The 24791-nt window shown below is 34.1% G+C and overlaps 1 protein-coding gene across 1 annotated transcript; it reads left to right on the forward strand.

The window, feature by feature from the left end:
* The first annotated feature begins 1225 nt into the window (after nt 1-1225).
* LOC143913834 (uncharacterized) lies at nt 1226-23143 on the forward strand. The gene is made up of 29 exons (XM_077433850.1): nt 1226-1396; nt 1535-1613; nt 5469-5661; nt 5739-5933; nt 6008-6212; nt 6285-6504; nt 6578-6797; nt 6874-7137; nt 7931-8001; nt 12803-12996; nt 13228-13475; nt 13543-13684; nt 13733-13861; nt 15075-15171; nt 16350-16460; nt 16510-16580; nt 17771-17917; nt 18008-18106; nt 18156-18234; nt 18325-18514; nt 19150-19213; nt 19244-19367; nt 19523-19527; nt 19661-19779; nt 19923-20127; nt 20266-20485; nt 20558-20777; nt 22468-22693; nt 23015-23143. The coding sequence occupies exons 1-29, from the start codon at nt 1232-1234 to the stop codon at nt 23141-23143; spliced, it is 4431 nt and encodes a 1476-aa protein (XP_077289976.1). The 5' UTR covers nt 1226-1231.
* The last annotated feature ends 1648 nt before the right edge of the window (nt 23144-24791 follow it).

Here is a 24791-nt window from a genome sequence, read left to right on the forward strand (position 1 = left end):
TTACGCTACCTTTTTCCTACCTATACCCATTCTACTGTTTCCGACATTTTAAAAATCCTTTCTTTTAACAATCTTTCTGTCAGGCGACGACATACTGATGCTATATTCTTCTTTAAGCTCATAAATGGTTTCCTTGATTGTTCTGATTTACTGAATAAGGTTAATTTCAGAATCCCAGTTCGGTACTCTAGACGCGTTGCACTCTTTTCACTTGATCCTTTCAATACTAATTCCCAAAAATATTCTTATCTGCAGCGCGTTTATCGTATGTTTAACGGAGAACTGAATGAGGTTGATCTATTTGGTATTTCCCTACATCAATTCAGGTCTAACATCAAGAGAATCTTGACCGATTGATTCATTTCTTCTCCTATTCTATTTTTCCAATATTTCCAATATTTTTATACTTTAGTTTAGTTATGTAATGTGCTATTTAATCATATTATAGCTTTTATTCTTTTCTTTTTCATTTGTTTATTTTGTATTTACCTTTTTCATTTGTTTTATATTTGTAAATTTCAATTTCTTCTTATATTCTATTTTATAACCTTTTCCAAATATTTTAATACTATAGTTTAATTATGCAATGTTCTACATATTTTGTCATGCCTTTATTCTTTACTTTTTAATTTGTTTTCCTTATATTTATCTTTTTCATTTTTGTAAAAATCTATTATTGGACTCGGATGTTACATATATTATTTATTTACTAATTGTTTTTTTATACATATCTATGTACATCCTGTCTGTTGATTTTTCAATTAATAAGATAAAAATAAATAAAATTATATTTGTACATTTTGTTGGCAGTGCTTAAGCTGTATCGTACATATGTATTTCGAATCGAAACGACGAGCGTTAGCACGCACGCACGCACGCACGCACGCACGCACGCACGCACGCACGCACACACACACACACACACACACACACACACAGAAACACAGAATGGTGATATTATATATATGATATATTGATGGATATAAGAGTTTCAACGGTGATGCAATATGATGCCAATATTGATTTCTATTGGAATCTAATAATTTTAATTATACAAGAAAATAGTATCTGCATGCTTGTAATGGTATTTTCATATTGATTATTAAAAATAATTGCATTTATTTAAGTGTGTCGAGCACTTGTTGAAATTATACTGTACTACAGCTAGTTCTCCCATTACTATATTGTATATAAATACGTATGTATGCAATTGTGTGATAATATTTTCGAGATGTCGGCGAGCAGTAGCAGTTTACTGTTACTTTGCTGCTTGCTAGCAGCGATTATTACGCCAATATGTGGTTACAAAATACTATTCATATGTCCTCTTCCGGCCAGGAGTCACAACAATCTATGTCGAGGAGTGGTAGATTCACTAGTAGAGCGAGGACATGAGGTATATATAACAGATTTACTTTTCCGATACTAGTAATGATTGTTTTATTAAACAGTGAACTTATGTTTTTATATACATAGAAGTTGGTCCAGTATATATGTATAATATAACTTTTCATATTTTGATAATTAATTTCAGGTGACTTTTGTGAGCGCATTTGCAGCGGTGGAACCGAAGTATAGAGACTTTCCCATAGAAAACATCATGTCTTTTAAAGGTATTCATTGGATAATCAATGTGTTTATTATCGGTCTCCCTCACGGGACCGAAAGTGAAACACCCGAAAACGCAAATATCGAAAGGCAAAGATCGAAAATCGAAAGATCTTAAGTCGAAAGATCAAAAAAAAAAAAAGGGTGCATGGTAAACGGTACTATGTATATATAATATATATGAGTGGCATGCGGTGAAATTATCTCTCTTTTTATCATACAGCCTTGTTTAATGTGCGCGCGCAGAATACGGGAGGAAAATCCTGTTCCTCCTGTTCCTGTTGTATCCTGCTCGCGCAAATTAAGTGAGTATGTACGACGGGGGAAGAGACCCTTTTTTATCTCTCGACTTTAGATCTTTTAATTTTCGATCTTTGCCTTCCGATATTTGCGTTTTCGGGCGTTTCACTTTCGGTCCCGTGAGGTAGACCCGTTTATTATATTCTACTAGTTGTTGGAATCCTTTTTCCTATTGACTCATCGTCATCAGAGATCGGCGGCCAGTTGATTTTACCTACAAAAAGTGGTTATTGTCAATAACTATTGTCCTACAAAGTAAGAGATCAAAAAAAAAAGATTGAAAATAGTAATGAAAATAGTAAAAGCAACTTGGCCGTTCGATCTCTATTCAACATTAAAAAATATATCTTAATTAAATCCCCCAGGCCAACAAAATGACGACCCTACAATTTTCGTTTTGAGATAAAATAATTTTTACATTTTATTTCAACCCCATAAATGGTTTTATTTATTTAATTTGGTGAAATAACATATATTATATATGTATGTACATATTAATAATCATACTACTCATAATCAAAACATCATTGTTAAAAATAAAACAATCGATTGTGAATTGGCACAATATTTTATACCTAAAAATAGCGTCTACCCCTTAGATATATAATATAATATTTCTATACCTATTGTCTACCCACATACATACATACATATATCTTATATTCAATTTTCTTTTTAATATTTACATATGCTCGGATAATAATGACATAACATATGCTCAGATAAATTCAACTTTTTTTAAAAATATTTAGATAATAATGATAAAACTAATATCAAACAGTTTTGTTTAAATATTGGAAAGTATAGTGGAAAAACACTTATTTCTTTTTTTTTTTGAAAGTTATGAAAGGTCGGAACGGTTCGGTGATTATTGGTCACAAAGCGCTCGCCCAAAAGTCACTAAAATCTCTATAACATCTGGCGGCCGAAAAGTCCATCATACTAACGAGAACTCCTTTGCCAAATATTCCGTATTCGCGATTTTCATGACAAAAATTGTCTTTTGGGCGATCGTGATGTGACTAATAATCCAATTGCCGGTCCGAACATAGTCGGGATTACGTACAGAATTATTTGCACAGGCACTTCATTACAGCTTTTTCTAAGGGGAGGCAAAAGTTGGCCAGTTTGTTTGTTGTTTTCTATGAAACATTTGTTTTTGGAAGAAGCTTCTGATCGACACATTTTAACTTGCTGTAGTCTCTGCCAGCCCACGTATTTATATGCCCCAGCCCACTGTTTTCAAAATCAGACCATTGTAGAACACTATTTAACACTTTCTCAATTGTATATTTTATGATCCATGTTTATTTAGTTTCGTAACACAACAATTTGATAAGTGGGTGTAAGAGTTTCATGAATATTGTATTATAAATAATTTAATTTATCAAATTCTATTGAATTGGATTTATTTGGTTTCATATTCTCATAATTAAGTTGTTCCACATATTAGTTACAATCAGCATATTTATATTATTGGGAAATTTATTCCTATTTCATTTCACATCAGATAAATATGCAGGATTGCGCATTTTTTTTATATTGTCCATTGGTGTCGAATTCGGCACGTAGCACCTTCCAAACTATTAAAAGAACAAACATATACATATCATACATGTATGTACATACGTATCTGTCTAATTACATACATAAAATATACATATAGGTATCTGTCTAATTACATACATAGAACATACATATAGGTATCTGTAAAATTATATCATAGACAGCACTTTTACAAATAAAAATGACAAGCAAGCGTTTATCGTAATAAACCAATGAATAAATATGAATATAAAATTTAATTTGAAACATTTTCATTTTTATTAAATAATTTAATAGTATCGTATTAAATAATAAGCGATAGTGAAAGGTTTATTCAACAGGTTGAATAAAATCTTTAGTGTCGCAATTTTTAAATCGCATCAATAATCTCAACATTTCTGCAACAGGGGCTGCAGAGTGCAGTTTGGCTGTACTCAGAGCCGCACCTTCCAAATGTGCAATAAATAAATAAAGAAATAAAAATATAGAAACTTTTTTGAAGTTTTGAAAAAATATTTAAATATTGCACGTTTCTGCTTTTTAATAAATAAATGAAACAATGAAAGATGACTTATATTTAGTTTTTTCCATGGGTGGTGATTTTTGTGTAAAATAATCAACCATCTGGTGCCAGTAAAACGTTTCCTAAAAATACCTTACATCCCATAAACTATGTATAGCTATAGTTAATAAATACATATATAGAGGCGTAGGGAATGAAACGACGGAGTGTTGTACACACGACTGTTTATTATGACGGTTGGGAAGGAAGTAGATCAGTGGCGAGCAACATGGCCGAGTTGCTCCCAGCTCACAGGATGGTGGCCGAAACTCAAACATGTCGTAGAACCGCTACACATACATACATGTATTTATTACAGTATATATAGTGGTGTAGTGCTTAATTTTGAGGTGCCGGTATGCTCGATTTTGCACATTTTTTGCATTATGCAAGAAATTCTTCGAACGATGAATGTATCCTTCAGTTCATGACACAAAGCCGTTTGTTTGTTCGTCGCAGCCCCCGAGAACGCTTCCTACCCTCGTGTATCGATAGCAAATCCACGCTATTAAACATCCACCCTAGACAATGATTTGAGCCGTCATAAGCGAAAAAAAGGTCCAGGACCCATTTTTTTCGTTAATGGGTCCATGAACATGGACCAATATTTAAATGTGCTAAAGACACATCTGGTGCCTCACATAAAGCCTGGTGGTATCCTTGATCCTGACAGCATTTTTATGCATGACAGCGCTCCTTGTCATTGAGCTTGGGTGAAAAATATTGCAAAAGTGATAAAACTTTTCGAAAAATTAAAGTTTTATACTATTTTGATTTTTGACATTTTTATGCCGGGTCGCGTACTGGTGCTGATAAAAGGTGGCGGAGCGCCGTATCGGCGGCTACCGGCTATTCTTCAACCCCGAGTATATATTTGCTTTACAACGCATAAAATGTTGCATTTATCACCTAATTGACCGTATATATAGGTGCATTATATAAATATATATATATATATATATATATATATATATATATATATATATATATATATATATTTTTTTTTTTTTTTTAAGATATTTGCAATCGACCCGTCAGTCATAAGCAAATTTTATCACAATTTATTTCAGGAGATTTGGCAATTCATTAATTGCCAGCCTTTTATCCATTATTCGAGCACTCTGCGGCGCTTTAGTCTAGTGTCTTTTGCACTAGACTTTATAAGAGCTTTTGCCAGCTCGTTTGAGTGGGTTTCGAGTCTCTTCTAGTTCTTTGTATAACTTTCTATTTCCGTTTTTATTGATGGTAAATTTTCTCGCAAACCATGGGGCATTTCTTATTATTCTAAGAGCTTTACTTTGGAATCGTTGTAAGATTTCCACGTTAGAATTACTACTCGTTCCCCATAGTTGGATACCAAATGTCCAGACTGGCTTTAAGATTGACTTATATACTAAAATTTTATTCTCTAATGTTAGACTGCATTATGTATGAAGAAAATTTAAAATTTCAGATGAAGAATTCAATTTGGGATTTTCAATGTTAAACCGGTCATATATAGAGACTATTAAAATGCTATCAAGAATACAACCCAAAATGATGAAATTCATGTACGACGATAAAGCTATCAACAAGTTTCTATCAGACAAATCAGAAAAGTTTGATCTGGTGATTTTCGAACACTTTTTCAACGAGGCAGTCATTGGGTGAGAAGATTTACACATTTAACGCTAATATGTAGATGCTAAATGGAAGAAATAATGTGAATAACCTTATCATTTAGCTTCGGCGTTAAATATACTTGTCCAGTGATAGCTCTGTCTCCTGTGAATCTGATGACCTGGCTAGCAACGATGACAAACAATCCACTAGCGCCAGAAATAGTTCCTAATGTGTTCTCAAATTTTTCAAGCAATATGGACTTGTGGCAAAGAGTTACAAACGTAGGAATGATCGTTGTTCAAGAAGTGCTGGAACGGTGAGATAACCAGTCCATGTTGGTTAATATTAAATTTACTTTAAGGTTGATTAATAAGTATTGCATCAATTTAGATTGATAATACGGCCGATACAAGAGTCCGTCTATGAAGAATACTTCCCTAAGGAATCTAAGCGAGTGCCATACGACCAATTGACTAAGCGCATATCATTGGTGTTAGTCAACAGTCATCCGTCTATTGGAATTGCTCGGCCTCTTCTGCCAAACGCCATAGAAATTGCTGGTTATCATATAAAAGACCCTGAATCATTACCAGATGTAATTTATATTTTAAAAATCAAGTATGACAGATTAATCCCCAGATAAACATATATTGCTTTTAATTTTCAGGATTTGAAAACAATATTGGATTCGGCCAAAGAAGGCGTAGTATATTTCAGTATGGGCAGTAATTTGAAGAGCAGTCAAATGAGTCCGGAATTGAAAGCGATAATACTCAAAGCACTAGGCAATTTAAAGCAAACCGTCTTGTGGAAATATGAAGAAGATTTACCTGGCAAACCTAAAAATGTCATCATCAGAAAATGGATGCCCCAAACTGGCATCTTAGGTATGAAATTGACAACTAAATCCAATGTAAGATTGAACTACCAATATTTAGCATTATTATATTGCATTGACAGCTCATCCAAACGTGAAACTGTTTATAAGTCATGGAGGCTTTTTGAGCTGCACCGAAGCGTCTCACTTTGGTGTACCTTTGCTGGCAATACCGATATTCGGAGATCAGAGCATCAATGCAATGGCTCTGGTGAGACGAGGACACGGAGTCGTCTTAGATTACATGAATATAACTGATGTATCATTTAAATGGGCTCTTGATGAAGTTCTTGAAAATCCAAGGTAAATTAATGTTGCAATTATTGTACTATATATGATTATCAATATGAACCAGTTTTCTTAATTGTTATGTTTGTAGGTATACTGAAACTGCCAAGCAAGTCCATCAGCTATACCACGATAGGCCAATGAGGCCAAGAGATTTACTTGTGTATTATGTGGAACATGTGGTCAGAACTAAAGGGGCACCTCATTTGGCACCACCACAGTTGCCCAGATACTCTCAACTGATGTTAGATGTCATTGGAATCTTTTTGATACCGCTCTTGACTGTGGGTTCTCTGTTTTCGTTCGTACTTTGGAGGTGCTTCTATCGTAAGAAGAAAGAAAAAATGGAAACTATGTGGAAAAATGGAAAAAAACGGAAAATCGGATAAATAAACGCTAAATAAATAATAATAGTGTGATTTTTCATTTAGTATTATTGTAAAAAGCATATTTTTACAATTTTTTTCCAAATACATAAATGTGCTTATTTCTAAATTTATATTTTACATTTATAGAAACTTTCCGATGATTTAACAATTTAGAGTCCTTTAAAATTTGACCGATTTAAGTTGAACAAACAATAAATAATTATTTAAATAAAAGAAAGATTTAAAAAAATATATTGATAATTTTATTTTATTTTATAATATTTATGAAATATCTGAATAAATCATTTTCTAAAATTGTTTCTGTACATGTCTGCGATAACGCTTAATAATAGTCGTTTCGATTCGACATACGTATGTACGTCACAGCTAAAACAATGCCAACAAAACGTACGAATATATGTAATAACAAAAGAAAAAAAACTTCTATATATATATACTGTTTGCTACCAATGTGTCTTCTAGGCAAATTAGACTGAGCATTTAGCATCATCTATTGAAAATTTATTTAATTTTTCTATCGGTGTTTTATATTGTTTATATGTAGGTAGATAGGAAGTTTTTACCATTTTTTTCATATTAAACAATCAAATATAAATATATTTAAAGGTATTTCAAAAAATTTCAACCGCATCCGATCGAAAACAGGACCGACACATTTCTTTTAATTTTTTTTTAATAACTTAATACGCCAACACCTATGCGATAATATTTCATCGGGTAACAACACTAGTCTTATGATTATGACTAATGAATCATCAGGATCCACGAAATTTTGTTAGTGGATGATAACGTAGTATTGATATATTCCTTGGTGTATCCGGTTGATATTGGCATATGCTACCCATCATGATTTCAATGCATGCGAGTCTCAGGGAGAATGTTTTCAGTTATGTAGGCTTTCAAAGTCTCCGCACTATGATCAGGCACTTCCGATGTCAGTTTGTGTGGCTGGCCAAGCCGATGAGAGAAGCAGAAGTAGAAGCGAGGGTCCGTAAGCGTGGTATTTATGTATTTAATGAGATGCGAGTCAAACTACGAACAAGTGTGTGTGTGCGTTAGTAATGCAAAACTGCAGTGTAGTCAACTAAAATCGGTCAAATCATAAAGGAAGCTAAAACGATAAATTACCGAGGGATTTGTTCATGTACGAGTTTGTGGTCAAAACTAAAGGAGCAATGTTTTTTCAAAATTATCAATATAACGACGATGAGAGAACGTCGTCGAAGACTCGACTCCATTATTTATTTATTTATTTATTTATTTATTTATTTTAAAAAATCAATACCACAGAGACTTGACAGGTTGCCCCAAAGCGTCAATGTGATTTTAATACAAATAATAAAAATCATAAAAATTACAAAAAAAACATCATAAAAAAAATAATAAAAATCATAAATAAAAAAAAACATAAGAAAATAATAAAAATCATAAATAAAAAAAAAACATCATAAAAAAATAATAAAAATCAAGTAAAAAATATGTACACAAAATAAAAACAAAGAAATAAGATTGAAAAATTTATATCGTGCTATTTAGGATGTGTTCCACCAACTCAACATAACTGGCATCGAATAGGTCCAAGTAATGTGCCAGTAAGTTAAGGAGTCGAACAGCTCTCGAGAGGGGGGAGTTCATGAGCACGTTTGATTTAGCCCTAATTGGTAAAAATATATCATGTTTTCTTAAAACTCTACGATTTTCCGGGGCCCAGAATTTTAGTTTCTCCAGGATAGTGGGATTGTGAATCTCTCCTCTAAGTAATTTTACGAAATGTTTCCCAAGAAATAAATCTCTTCTCTTTGCCAGGGAGTTGAAACCCAAAGATCCCAAGACAAAGGCACTAGGGAACAGATATGGATAAAATCCAAATGTCTTCAGATATAAAAATCTAAGGAATTTCCTTTGGACTCGTTCCAACATTAGAGAGTAACGAAGTTGATAGGGAGACCATATAATGGAGCCAAACTCGAGCACACTGCGAACTAATGTACAATATAAGAGACGAATGGCAGTGAGCCCTAGTTCGGACGAATTACGGATTACGAATCCAAGGATTTTTGTTGCCCTATCACAGATATTCTCAATGTGAATGTTGAAACTCCAACTATTTTCGAAGACTATTCCCAGATCAGATATAAATAATTCTCTCTGAAGAAGAGAATCATGAAATTTATACGGATATTTAATAGGAGAACGAGAACGAGAGTAAGAAATGACCCGACACTTTAGGATATTGAAGGGAAGTTTATTAACATTAGCCCATTCATAAATAGAATTCAAATCCTCTTGCAAATAAAGAGCGTCAGGTAAATCAATTATTCTCTTATAGATTTTTAAGTCATCCGCATATAATAAAAATTTAGAATGGTGAATAGAAGATTGAATATCGTTGATAAATATTAGGAATAATAAAGGGCCAAGATTTGATCCTTGGGGAATCCCAGAAGTGGCAACATACTCATAAGAAAAGCAACTCCCAAACTTAACGAATTGACGTCGATCCTGTAAATAAGAAATAAAAAGACCAACAAGATTATAAGTAAATCCAATAAAACTTAATTTACTAACCAAAATTTTATGATCAACTTTATCAAACGCCTTCTCAAAATCAGTATATATTACATCCATTTGATTATTACAATCCAAAGTGCTGGTTATGTCATTAGAGAAACATAACAAGTTGGTAATGGCTGATCTGGCCGGACGAAAGCCATGCTGCTGATCAATGAGCATACTTTGAAAGTGATTAAAAATGTATCTGTGTAATATTACCTCAAACATTTTGGCTGGCGCTGACAAGATAGTTATTGGTCTGTAGTTCCTTACACAAGATTTATCGTCCTTCTTATGAATAGGAGTTACTTTAGAGCATTTCCATAAATTGGGGAATGAAGAGTTCCTTAGAATTAAATTAAAAATGAATTTTAAAGGTTCTAAGAGACTAACCTCACATCCTTTTAGGATGTAATTAGGGATGGAGTCAGGACCGGAAGAATAAATATTTTTTAACTTTAGAAAGCCATATTTCAGATCGGAAGAGTCAAGATGATTAATCGCTAAAGTGGGGAAAGTAAATTCCGAGTCATTGGTAGGTTCCATGGAATCAGTAGGATTATTGAAAACTGATTTAAAAAAGTCGGCAAATCCATTAGCAATGTTTTGATCACCCTCTAACAATCCAGAATCATTGTACATAATGGTCGACTTTACACGATTTACACGTTTAGAATTGATGAAGTTCCAGAATTTCTTAGGGTTTTTAACTATGGAACTTTCACAATCAGCTACATAAACATTATATGCATTATTAATTAATTTCTTAATTTCCGTACGTAAAATACGGAAATTATTTAAGATAAGAGGATTGCTCGATTTCTTCCAGAGTTTATGTGTTTGATATTTACTTTTTAAGAGATTAATAATTTCTTTAGTAAACCAAGGCGGATAAATCCTTTTACTCGTCACTAATCCTTTCAACCGAAAACAATCATTAAAAATAGAATATATAATGTCATAGAAATTAGAGAGGGCCAAATTAACATCTTTGCACTCATAAACTCGCTCCCATTGACAATTACAAAGAATATCATTTAAATATTTGAAATCAACATTTGTAAATAACCATCCATTTAGGACAGAGGTATTAAGACAGTTATTTATTAAACGAAGTGAGGAATAAGTTATAGTTAATTTTAAATGAATATCAAGAGCAGGATGATAGCTGTCTTCAGGAACCAAGGAATCAACTGAATTTGAAATAATAATATTCTGACAATCTAAATTTGTTAATAGAAAATCCAACATGGAATTATTAAAATAGTTTCGAATAGTATTAATTTGTTTTAAGTTGAATAAAGATATAAAAAAATTCAGGTCATCAGGAAAACAGTTAGAAGAATTCAGATTAAAATCTCCAGATATAAAAATGCGACCATTACTTAAATGTGAATAATTAGATATAATTAAATCAAAAAATCGCTTATAAATATTTGGTGGAGATCTTGGTGGAAAATAAATAGTACATATGTATATAAAAAAAGGAATGTTAACAAATCTTAGTTTTAGCCATACACATTCATGAATGTCCTCAAGATGACAAAGTCTTTCAACCGAAATAATATTTGTATTTTTAACTGCTAGAAGAACACCACCACCTCTGGCAGATCTATCATGGCGATATATATTGAAACTGCTGTCAAGTACTTCGGCATCATGTACAGATGAGTTTAGCCATGTTTCAGTAATAGCAAGGACGTCAATAGATCTAGAAGCGGCGTTGTTGTAGAATTCCTTGAGTTTTGTATTTAAACCCCGCACATTTTGATAATAAAGTTTAATGTTACGGGTCACGGGTTTGGGCAATCGGTTTCGAAGAGATTTTTTTGAGAAATAACCATTCTCTTATGCCAGTACCCATAGGCCAAAATTCAGGATTGATAATTATATTAAAAGTTTCAGTATCTACACTAATTTTAAATGACGAGCACATGTCAGTTTTAGCAACCTGAGAAACGTTGATTCTTTTATTTTTAATTTTATTTAATATGAACTGTTTCACAGTATCACAAGTGCAGTTATTTGCCAAATTAAAAACGTGTACATTCTTCAATTTCGGAATAGTGGCCACCTGTAAAGTTTTATCAGGTGCTCCAGATCCACGAGTGTATGGCAGTCTCCCGGAAGAAGTCCCAGCGACCTGACTGAACGAATTTGAAGGATCTACAGTAGAAGCAGAAGCAGGAGCACAAGAGACAGGAACATAATCAGATGTTGAAGCAGAAGCTGATGTAAGTGTAGCTGAAGATGAAGATGGCAGAGGTGAAGCAGTAGAAGATAGCGCTGCGACCTGACTGTAAGATTTCGCAGGTTTTATAGGAGAAGGAGGAGAAGCAGAAACAGAAACAGTAGAAGCAGAAACAGTAGCACACCCAGGAGTAGATGCTGAAGCTAAAGCAGACGCGAGTGAAGTTGAAGCTGAATAAGGCGGAGGTGAAACGGTAGAGGATGCCGCTATAACGTCATACGGGCATCTGACAGGTGTTTGTTTATGTACTGTAGTATTGTTACATTCAGTTGACAGTGTGGAGAGTTCTCGTAATGTTACCTCGCCCGATTGCAGAGTTGTAGGTTCAACAAAAACAGCTGGAGCCAGAGCTGCTGGAAAGGGACGACACATCATCCTCTTTATTTCACCGACATCAGTGTGGATAGTCTGGAGGGACTCCACAGCGATTTTTAGCGAGGCCAGGTTATTAAAAGCGACGCGTGCGATGGATACTATATTTTTAATTTCGTCGCTGATGTATCGCACCCTGTCCTTGGTAAGGACATTGGCACCAGATCCTTTTTTTGAAAGGTCCGCGAGTATTCTCTGGCTTATAGTAACAATATCCTCCATGGTAGAATGCGAACGATTTAACACGTCCAGACACAACGATAGCACAGATATGAATGCATTATGCAAGTTACAAGAAATATCAAAATCAGCCGAGTTCTTCCGATTGTTGTTCCACAACTTATGAAAATAATGTTTCCGACCAATCATGCTTATGACCAAAGATCCGCATTGAGACGATACTTTTAGCACAAGAAATGGTCCACTATTGTCAACCAAGCTTTTTTGCTTTGTAGCGGTCTATTGTTTTTTAACGAGCAACCAGCCAACGCCGAAGGCTACTTGTGACTTCTATATTAAACCAATTCGGAAAAGATCTTGCATTGTTAGGTGGAATTTTTTCCGAAACAAACGATTGTGTGCTTACACGATACAAATTATCATAAAATACACTAATCGCTTTGTTAACATCAGTACTCTCAGCAAATTGGTTTCCAATTATTATCCAGTCTTATCCGATTATGCGGGGCTCTGATCGGATAGACCTTTTTTCCCTAGCTATTCGTGGGAACAAAAATGAGTACTGCAACACTACGTCTTTCTCACCGTCCCTTCAGTTGGTAGTAATGCCAAAGGTTAGGTTGGCATCATGGCACCAATCGACCCCCACTCCCCAGACATAGATCTCAGCGCGCGAAAAAACGCGCTCTCTTCTCATCAGACCTCCAAGGGACACGATCGAGTCTCTCCCTGTCCCAGCTGCATCCCGAGAGTAGAGCCGAGGAATCCACGTGCGGTTAAGCCCAGTAGTAGTTGTACAGTTCCTAGAGCTCCCGTCTTCTTCATTCATAGAGCTGTTTGTGAAACAGCCAGAAGCCGTCTACGTAGGGAAATCCGCAAAAACAGGAAGAGCTGTCATGGATCTGGATCAACCTTCACGGAAGCAATACACCGTAGTGTGTTTTTAGAGTGTTTATCCCACGGGGGTGAGGTGAGTTAGGGGAGTTAATAGTAAAAATCGAACACTTTCCTCTAGTCCCTCTAGACTAGAGGGAACCACCACGTGGTGTACTCTAATTGGAGAACAATCCAATTGGAAACGGGCACACCTGTACGCGTACATTTGTCCCAACGTGGGGCATTTCCCAGTACAGGTGCAATTGCAATTGATGCACACAGTGTACCCACAAACCGTGTAGAAATAGTGTTTTTCATCTAAAATGTAGACGAATATAGAGTCGGCATGGATAGTACGCCAACATTTGATCATGAAAGTCAACGGCAAACATAAATGTATTGTACTGAATTATCTTGGACTTTATCATTGTATTCTTTCGACGAATTACAGCAGTGATGTACGAAAAACGGGGTTTGGTGCATCCGCTCTAAAATCGCCAGACAAACGAACGACAGATTAACAGAACGGCAGCTTTAAACGTAATTCTCATATCATTGCGGTGGCTTTTTATCGTAATGTGTCGTTGAATTATCCTCGCGATGAAATGGTAGTGCGATGAAATGTCCTAGAATCATAGTAATTTATGTATAAATATTTTTTTTTGTTATAATCTCCGTGTGAGACCTGGGTCTCATGTTTTCTCCTTATATGAGAATAACGATTTTAAAACGAGTACATACACATAAAGATACTCCAACTTTGTTGATATCTGATAATTCGAACCGTTTTATCGTTTTTTGTTTAATATGTAGAATCGTAAAATTTGTCGTTGCTTTTATGTGTTTTTGAGACCAATCAATTACAGCAGTGATACACACAGCACAACTCAAAATGATTTATTTATTTATTTTTATGTACTTTATTTAAATGTAAATTAATTATCAAGTAAACATTTATTTTCATCTTTAGTTATAGCGGGTTTTTAGTGTATATTTTTCTATTACATGATCAGTCTTTGAATGCTGACTAACGCCGATCGGGGTTTTTCCAACAAGTCCATGAGCCTGAAATACGCCGATAGGCGTTGTTTTTTGAGTATGTAAAAAATAAACAAGAATAATTTGACTAGGAATTTGACCCTTAAAGCCCTCAACATGAGACCACCACCCTCCCCCCAACAAATACAGTCTAAGAGACCTTTTCATCAGGGAACGACACGGTTGTTCAGCAATATCGCACAAGAACAACCGCACATCACCGCTCTAATAAAAAAAACCACACTGTACATAACCAAGTACAAAATAAACAACGACGCATGAACACATAAAGCGCACAATTAATACCTGAAATGTGCCGTGCGAATGCACGTACACCTCAAGTAAAATGTAAAAGTAAAGGAGGGAGTGGTTCACAACTATGTACTATTTAACTTTCTGGAAGGAAGTAATGTGGGATCTACCAACATTATTGAACCTGTACCAACACATAATAACTATAGCCCGACGCGACCCTGCGCCCCATTGTCCATTTCTAGGGTGAACCTTTTTTTGCTCTCTAGCTTTGAAGTATTCCCTCTTTCCTGGAAAAGCATCGTCCTGCGACGATCTCTAATAATAACAATCCGGGTCCAAACAAAAGACAACGAAATTGATGAGATCTGATTTTATTAGATATTGGTATTCTACCGACCCAATTTATTGATACCAATGTATCAAGGATTTGGTTTGTTTCTTGTTAGAACAATCATAATAATGCCGCAGAACATCGGTTAAGAACCACTGACAAACCACTGAGATAATCTGATATGTATGTAATTGGTTCACGGCATCAATAGTCACCCTTATATAGCTGACGAACGTGGAAGGTTTGTTTTATATTATCGGTTGCTTTAAATTAGATTTCTTTGATTTAAATAATATTTTTTACTAATTTCCAAGTATTTTAAAATAATTGTAAATCCGGATTTCTGTAAAATAAAATTAAACAACTACATAATATACTAAATGTACATACATATGTATATCGGTTTCCGGAAAGATGGCCCAAAGCGAGGTACCCTCGATAGATCCGCTATTGTAAATGCACTCTAGAAAAATGCGCCCAAGCAAAGTCTACTCGGAAGGGATACCACCTTCGGATAGTTACACTCAAAGATTACCAGACTATTTTGTATCCCACTAATAGCCTCACGCACAGGTAGAAATTTCAACTTAAATACAATAGCACTCGCTGCAATGTCGTGACAAACACGTGAATTTTTGTTTCAAAAGTAAGATAATTTTTTCTCGTCACTAGTGTGTGTGCTTTATAGTAAGTCAAGTATTTTTATGGTAGGATACTATAAACTTTTTAAATATTTGTTATTTGATTTAACATTCTAGTTATGTTTCAATTTTGAATTTTAAACAACAATTAGTGGTGAAATTAATATCAGCCAAGTATCATCTTCTTATGTCCCACCGTTAGGGGGGTGGGGCTAACCAAGGTACTGGTCCAGTAACCGTATCCTGCGTGCGCACATTAAACGAGGCTGTATGACAAAAAGAGAGATAATTTCACCGCATGCCACTGATATATATATATATATATATATATATATATATATATATATATATATATATATATATACGACGGGGGGAGAGAGACTTTTACCGCACACCACTGATATATATACTAACCGTTTTTCATATGTATGCATGATAAACGAATATTTTCACGGTCACCCGTCTAGGAGTACTCAGACTGATATATTAAGTAAGAGATCGATTATTTTTGTTATTAATTTGTTGATTTCTCGGTGGTGCACTTTTTTTTATACTTGGTATGACCGACAATTGTTCGGTCCGATTACTACAGAAAGGTTGAAGAATATCCTCGATGAAAACCAACCTATGGAACAGGTAGGATTTAGGGCAAATTTCAACACAATGGACCATCATCAGTAGTCAGCGAACTAATCGAGCCCGCTAACGAATATCAACGGCCATTGTACCTAGGTTTCGACAAAGTTAGTCATATTTCAGAATTTAATACTCTACAAACACAGGGAGTGCCGAGTGAGTGAGTGATATAAGAACGCCACAGCTTCTGTTAAACTTTTTCCAGATATAGATAGATTTAGCATAGGAAAAGAAGTAAGACAAGGAGACACGATAACTTTTAAACTATTCAATGCGGTGCTTGAGGGCATGTTCAAAAACCTGGAATGGGACACACCCTAAGTAAGCATCAACGGTCTCTTCTTGAGTCACCTTCGGTACGCAGACGATATATGTAATTTTAGTAGCTCGAGATCCAGCTTTCCTACTTAACAAACGAACACAGCTGGACAGGGAAAGTAGGGTTAAAAATTAACGTAGATAAGACCAAACTAATGTTCAATAGTTATTGTAAGCCTGATAGCATCTTATTAAATAATAAAATAGTAGTAAATAGTTATTTAGGTCAAATAATTGACATGTACATATGGTAGTAAAGAAGAATAAATAAAGATATGTACTTATGAAACTAGGATGAAGTGCATTTGGACGAATGAATGTTGCTTTTAAATCAAAAATGACACTCTGCCTGAAGAAAAAGATTTTCGATCAATGCGTTTTGCCAGTCATGAAGTTTGGATGCGAAACTTGGACATTGAACGCCAAGATGCTACATAAAGTCCAATGCACTCAAAGAAGTATGGAACGCTGTATATTTAGCATAACGAGGAGATATAGGAAACGGAATACGTGGGTGAGAAGTATGACAAAAGTAGTGGATATAGTGGATAGAGTGAAGAGATTGAAATGGCAGTGGGCGGGCCATGTGGTTAGAAGAATGGACGAAAGGTGGACAAAAGAAGTACTAGAATGGTACCTGAGGGTAAAAGGAAGACCACAGATGGGTTATTTATTCACTAGTGCTATAGTTAAGTCGAATATATCCCAAGTAATAAATCTAGGTAGATGAAATATCGACTGTACCAGAATCTACCTATAGATACATATGTACATAGTTGCGTAAAATAATTTCAAAGTTTGAAAATATTTTATATTTTATTGTCGAGTATTATTCGAGTATTTGGCTGAAATATCTGGTTATCAAGTAGCCTAAAGCAGTGCTGAGTATATCCAAGTATCGAGTACTCGAGTATATCCGAGTTCGAGTACTCGAGTATCGAGTACTACGGCTCCGATATTAATATATATATATATATATATATATATATATATATATATATATATATATATATATATATATATATATATATATATATATATATATATATATGAAAATATTACAGTCGTGATCTCATGGATCACGACTGTAATATTTCCATTACACACGTACTGCTGTTTCTAGTTATATTTTAAAAATAATAATGAAGAATTCGAGAATATTACTCGGAATACTATGTGTGTGTATTTCAATGGTTAATGGCTCCAAAATCCTCAAAGTATGCTTGGCGCCTTCAAAAAGTCATCACATCCTGTGCCAAGGTGTGGTTGACACATTAGCAGACACCGGTCATGAGGTTAGTGCCTAAATAAGTTTAAATAAAATGCATTAAATTACCAAAAACAGTCGAATTTGGTTTTTGCGAGATGACATTTCTTTGTTAAAGCTGTTACTAGAAATACCAGTAATGCGTAAAGTTTATCTACTTTTTTCTATTAATATCAACGACAATATACTTGCACAAATCTGTCCAGATAATGAGTTCGTAATAAGCAATATTCTGATTGTATATGAATAATATGTAAAAATTTTAGGTCACCTTCATCAATTCTTTTGCTACTAACAGTAAAAGATATAAGGAAATTACAATCAGCGAGCTGTCGAACTCGTTACGTAATACACTTTTATTATTTTAGAATGCCGAGTTTCTCAAATTAGTAGTCAAAAGATGAACTAATCATACATATATCTATTTATTAACAGAAAAACATCATCCCGGATTTAAGACTAATCTAATGTCAATAGTAAAAATCATAAACGTATTACCTCTATGGCAGCAGGAAGTAACTAAAACATTTTTTAATCATCCTAAAATCGTCGACTTCTTCAATGATAAAAATCAAAATTTTGATCTCGTCATCATCGAATACTTCATGAACGAAATGTTCATTGGGTGAGATATATTTCAATTTAATAATAACATAATATCTAATTATATTATTAACAGCAAATTGTTTTTTTATAATTTTCAATTTTACATTGAAATCTGTAACAACAATATAAATGTAAATTATATATACATGTATTATGCTCTTAAGGATTACTGTAATGCTACAATGGTCGATATGTAAATAAAATTATACAACTTAAATAAAATGGAGATTTACAAAGCAGTAATATATAATATAAAGTATACCTGACCTGATAAAATGAATATAACTAGAGGTCGGAATCTGAAGGGGCCGGAAACGCGCCGCCTATTGTTCCATTGTTGTAAATCCTTTGTAAAAAAGGTTCGGCAAACCTTTAACAATGCATTTACAATCTTTGAACAATAAACAGCCCCTTCAGATTCCGGTCTCTAAATATAACAGTGCGCGGGAGATGAAAAATCTTTAAAATACCCCCTCAAGCCTGTAATTAGTTTTAGAAATACTTTTCGCTGAGAAATGGCTACGACATACAAATTGTTAGAAACTTATTCTAGTATTTATTCTATAGGACGGCTCCACTCTAAGAAACCTGTTGCCACTCTTAAATATTGCACGATTAAATATTAATATTTAATTATAAATACACATATTTAAGATATTTTAATAATTACGTAGTTAGAAATAGAGATATGCATAATCATAAAACTAGGATTAGGAATGTAAGGAATAATAGAAAGGAATAATTATAGGTAGAGTTAAGCAAGCAAGAACATAGGGGTGCTCAATTCTATAACGCTCTTCCTGATAACATTAGAAGTGCTAAAAACATTAGTGCCTTCTTGAAGGGTGATATTGGATACCTTTGTGCAAGATGTATTTAAATTAAGATTGATAGTTTAACATACTATCTAGGTTAATTTTAGATATTGATTTAAGATTGTTATTTTTTAATTGTTTTTAAATGTTTTAATCAACAATTTGCTCTTAAACAAGTAAATAAATAAATATGTTGGATCTCATCTTTTCAGGCTCGGTATTCGATACAAATGTCCCGTGGTAATGCTATCATCGGTGAGTTTAAGGCCATGGTTAGCCACAATGACCAGCAATCCGCTGTCCATAGAAACGGTTCCTAATATGTTCTCACCGTTTACAACCAATATGAGTTTAAAGGAAAGAGTCATCAATACGCTTGCAACGATATTCACAGAAATCTTGGGAATGTGAGTGATTATTTAGGGAAAACATTCAAGGTGCTCAAAACCAAGAGGAATGCCTATTACGAGTTGGCATTCCATTTTTGACCTATCATTATTTTGAACTTTCTGGGACTACATAGTAGATCCAATATTTAATTTTATTAAATTTAAAAATATCACATTTGTGTTCGATTACAAATTAGAAATGTCGTTTTTCGTGTTAAATCAGATTTTTCTTGGATCCAACATCGAGGAAATTATATGCTGAATATATGCCCAAAGAAGCCAAATTGGTGCCGTTTGAAGATTTAAGGAAGCACGTTTCCATGGTGTTTGCAAACAGTCATCCTTCTGTTGGATTAGCTCGTCCTCTTCTACCGAATACAATTGAAATTGGCGGATATCATATTGCAGATCCTAAACCATTACCCAAAGTAATAAAATGATTTCTTGCACGGTTTCTTTTATTTTAACTTCACATTTGTGTTTATGTAGTTCAAATCTTTGAAAATAATGTTTTTAGCTTTCAAAAGTGATTATTATCTCTCAATATGTACATTCCAATGCTACAGGATCTTCAAGAAGTGATAGACTCGGCCAAGCATGGCGTCATCTTTTTCAGCATGGGTAGTAATTTGAAAAGTAAAGATATGGACGTCGAATTGAGACAAAATATTCTCAAAGTGTTATCAGGCTTCAAGGAAACCGTGCTATGGAAATTTGAAGAAAATCTACCGGACAAGCCAAAAAACGTCATCATCCGTAAATGGATGCCACAGTCGAGCATTTTAGGTAATCCAAATCCATATTTTTGATACACTAAATGATCCAACTTTATATGGTAACTTACTAGTATATTTTCAGCACATAAAAATGTCAAGTTATTCATTTCTCATTGTGGACTTTTGAGTGTAACGGAGACGACTTACTTTGGCGTACCATTGCTCGCTATACCAGTATATGGAGATCAGTTCCACAATGCCATGACTGTGTCAGAGAAAGGACAGGGTGTCGTGCTGTCTCTCAGCAATATAACTGAAGCTTCGTTGAAATGGTCTATCAATGAGGTTATAAGCAATCCGAAGTAAGTTAAATATTGTTTCAGATAAACCTTAATCTGACATATTATGGTTTCATCTATATTTTCGATAATCTTTAAAGGAATCTCAATACTCCTCCCTGCTAGTCTGTTAATTCTAGCCCTTCTGGGTCGCCCCACATATCTTTAAGTACTTACTAGAGTGACCCAACTAATTTAAATGAGATCTACATACGTAACAGTTGGGCTGAAAAGTTCGTAGGCTAGCATAGAAAAAATCTTTTTTTTTGTTAGAATTTGATTTTATTATTCAATATAGTTGCCTTTGAGGGCGATACAACGATTATAGCGGTCATACAATTTTTCGATACCATTTTTATAGTACGATTTGTCTTTAGCCTCAAAATAGGCTTCAGTTTCTCTTCATCGGCGCAAAATTACTGTCCAGCGAGCATCCTCTTGAGGTCTGAGAACAGGAAAAAGTCGCCGGGGGCCAGATCTGGAGAATACGGTGGATGCAGAAGCAATTCGAAGCCCAATTCATGCAATTTTTCCATCGTTTTCATTGATTTGTGACACGGTGCATTGTCTTGATGAAATAGCACTTTCTTCTTCTTCAAATGGGGCCGTTTTTCCGCGATTTCGTCCTTCAAACGCTCCAATAACGCTACGTAATAGTCGCTGTTTATGGTTTTTCCCTTTTTAAGATAGTCGATGAATATTATACCATGCGCATCCCAAAATACTGATGTCATAACCTTGCCAGCCGACTTTTGCGTCTTTCCACGCTTTGGAGTCACTTCATCACGTGCAGTCCACTCGGCTGACTGTCGATTGGACTCCGGTGTGAAATGATGGAGCCATGTTTCATCCATTGTCACATATCGACGCAAAAATTCGGGTTTATTACAATTGAACAGCTCCAAACACTGCTCAGAATCATCAATTCGTTGTTGTTTTGGTCGATTGTGAGCTCGCGCGGCACCCACTTTGAACAGAGCTTTCGCATACCCAAATATTCATTCACGATATGTCCAACACGTTCCTTTGATATCTTTAGGGTCTCAGCTATCTCAATCAATTTCACTTTACGGTTATCCAAAATTATTTTGTGGACTTTTTTGATGTTTTCGTCGGTAACAGCCTCTTTGGGGCGTCCACTGCGTGCATCGTCCTCGGTTCTCATTTCGCCTCGTTTAAACTTAGCAAACCACTTCTCGACGGTTGATTTTCCTGGTGCAAGGTCCGAATAATGTTTATCAAGCCAAACCTTGGCTTCAATAGTATTTTTTTTCGCCGAAAAACAATGCTTTATTAACACACGAAATTCCTTTTTATCCATTTTTTCAAACTAATAAAAGTTGCTTCACTCAAAATGCTATAACTCACAAACTAATAGTACGACAGCTGTCAAATTTATACACGTGTCTTTTTAAGGTTAGGACTTACTAAAAATCATATGGATTTAATACTAGTAGCGCTATCTATGTGTCAGCCTATGAACTTTTCAGCCCACTTTATATATCTGCGTTATATATTTTTTATCCCACCTGCCATCTCCTAGGCTTGTAACTAAGATCCATGTAATAATCTCTGCTAGAATTGAAATCTACATATCCTATTGACACACATTTTTGTTTTGATAACTAAGTATTAACAGCACAAATGTTGACACTATTGTTTTAAAGACTCCATTATTGAAGGTAATTGATACAGATGTATTATTGTATTTTAGATACACCGAAATGGCTAAGATGAATCAGAAACTATTTCATGATAGACCGATAAAGCCACGGAAACTGCTAGCGTTCTACGTCGATCATATTATAAGAACAAAAGGTGCCAAATATTTGTCACCTCCGTCACTGTCACGTGCCTCGCAGTTGCTGTTAGACATTGCTGTAGTTATCTTAATTCCATTAGTGTCGATAGCATTCTTGTTCGCATTGATTTGCCGAAAAGTATGTTGCAAATCAAGCAGAAAAAAAATCAGCAAAGGGAAGAAAAACAATTAATATTAATTTAAAGCCCGGACCCAGAGCGTGCCGCATATTGTTCAAATGTTGTAAATGAATTGTTAAAGGTTTGCCGAACCTTTATTACAAAGGATTTACAACAATGGAACAATGAGCGGCCCCTTGGCAATCCTACCTCTAAATATTAAATGACAATAGAAATGAAATGTATGTACATATGTATTATATATTTAAATTCACTTGCTCTCGATTAAAATTTAAAATATATTAAAAATGCCTTTTTATTATACAATTTTTTTTTTATAGTTGAATAGATACTCTCAACTATTGTTGGACGCTATGGCTATTATTTTGATCCCAATAATCATCATTGTAGCATTATTTTCATATATGCTTTGGAAATGCTGCAATCGTAAAAATAAGCAAAAAATTTAAGAGAAAAATAAATCGGACATAAAATACAAAAAGCATTAAACGTTATTATGTATTACATGTGTTTTTATATATTGTAATAAAAAATGAAGCTTTATCGTATGAAAATTATTACCACCTACATATGTAATCAAATCGGCTGCTCGGTTTGTATGTACACATTATTTTAGTTACATTCATGCAACAGGTAAACGATGGAAAAGGCGCTTTAGATTTTGGGTGATCCTTCAATGACATTGAAAAATTGGTATTCGCGAATAGACCAAACAATAACAAATCGAACAATAACCGACGGAGTCATCTGATATAAATACAATGTAGTTTGTAGATGAGTTGCCATATTTTGTTTACATTAAGTGTTGAAAGAAGTTTTTCCAAATTAAAGATCAAAAAAAAAAAATTATGGGTGTGCTCATGTACAATGCCCTCCCTGAGTGCATCAGGTCTTCTAATGGTCCGTACGCACCAAACCAACGACGATTTTGGGCCAACTTTTAAAACCAGTAGCGTACAAAATATCGAAATAAAAATTAAATAAAAAAATTGAAATTAAATATCAAAATTAAGCTAACGAGCGAGATTGAGCTAAAATTAGATCATCGTTGATGTTTTGAATTACAACAATGTTTTGAATTACAACAATGTTTTGAATTACGACGATACGCATTACAACCAGATAAATATTATAATTACGAGCGAAAAAAACCTTGTTATTGTTTCTTATAAGTCGTCATGATATACCACTGTGTTTCGCCGTCGATGAAATATTTAACAAAAAAAATGTCGGTGATTTGTCAAAGGGTTTTTTTTTCTTTCGTCGAAATAAAATTAATAATCACACATTATCCGATAAATTTTACCTCTGAGATGGATTTAATTATTTGATTTATTTCGACGAGAGAAACAATTGAAGACATTATCCGATAAAATTTACCTCTGAAATGATTTAATTAATTGATTTATTTCGACGAGAGAAACAATTGAAGACTAAAAAAATTTCGTTTGATAAACCGACAACGTGCCGGGTTGGGACCATCGCTCGGTCACCCATACTAACACATGATATATTCTCAGTAACTGCGCATTATGGGGAAGTAAAAATAATAATTCTTTGATTTTTTTTCGATCTTAGTGCGTATCTTCGTAAGTCAAAACATCTTTGACAAACAAAAGTCGAGGATTACCTGTATGTGATTGTTGATGATCTAATTTTAGGTCAATCTCGAAAATTTATTTAAATTGTGCATGTTCTGTTTTAACTTTCAATATTTAATTTTAATTTAATAAAATGATTATAATTTTATTTTGATACTTGAATTTAATTTTAATATAATAATAATAGTTTTAATTTTGATATTTAATTTCAATTTTTAAATTTAATTTTTATTTCGATATTTTGTACGCTACTGGTTTCTAAAGTTGGCCTGTGGGCCGTTCGTTGGCTTGGTGCGTACGCACCATAAGACCGTGGATGTATTCTTGCGAGGTGCAAGGAGACACCTCTGTGAGGGACAGTACATATTTAGTAAAACAAAAAAAAATTGAGGTATGTAATTAAGAATGTATTTTAAATTAGCTAAATAGATAAAATTATATAAATAAATAAATGTATGTACGTATGTAGTAACAATAGATGAAGTTTTGTTTTTTT

Source organism: Arctopsyche grandis, chromosome 6 (assembly GCF_051622035.1).
Source record: "Arctopsyche grandis isolate Sample6627 chromosome 6, ASM5162203v2, whole genome shotgun sequence".
Taxonomy (NCBI): domain Eukaryota; kingdom Metazoa; phylum Arthropoda; class Insecta; order Trichoptera; family Hydropsychidae; genus Arctopsyche; species Arctopsyche grandis.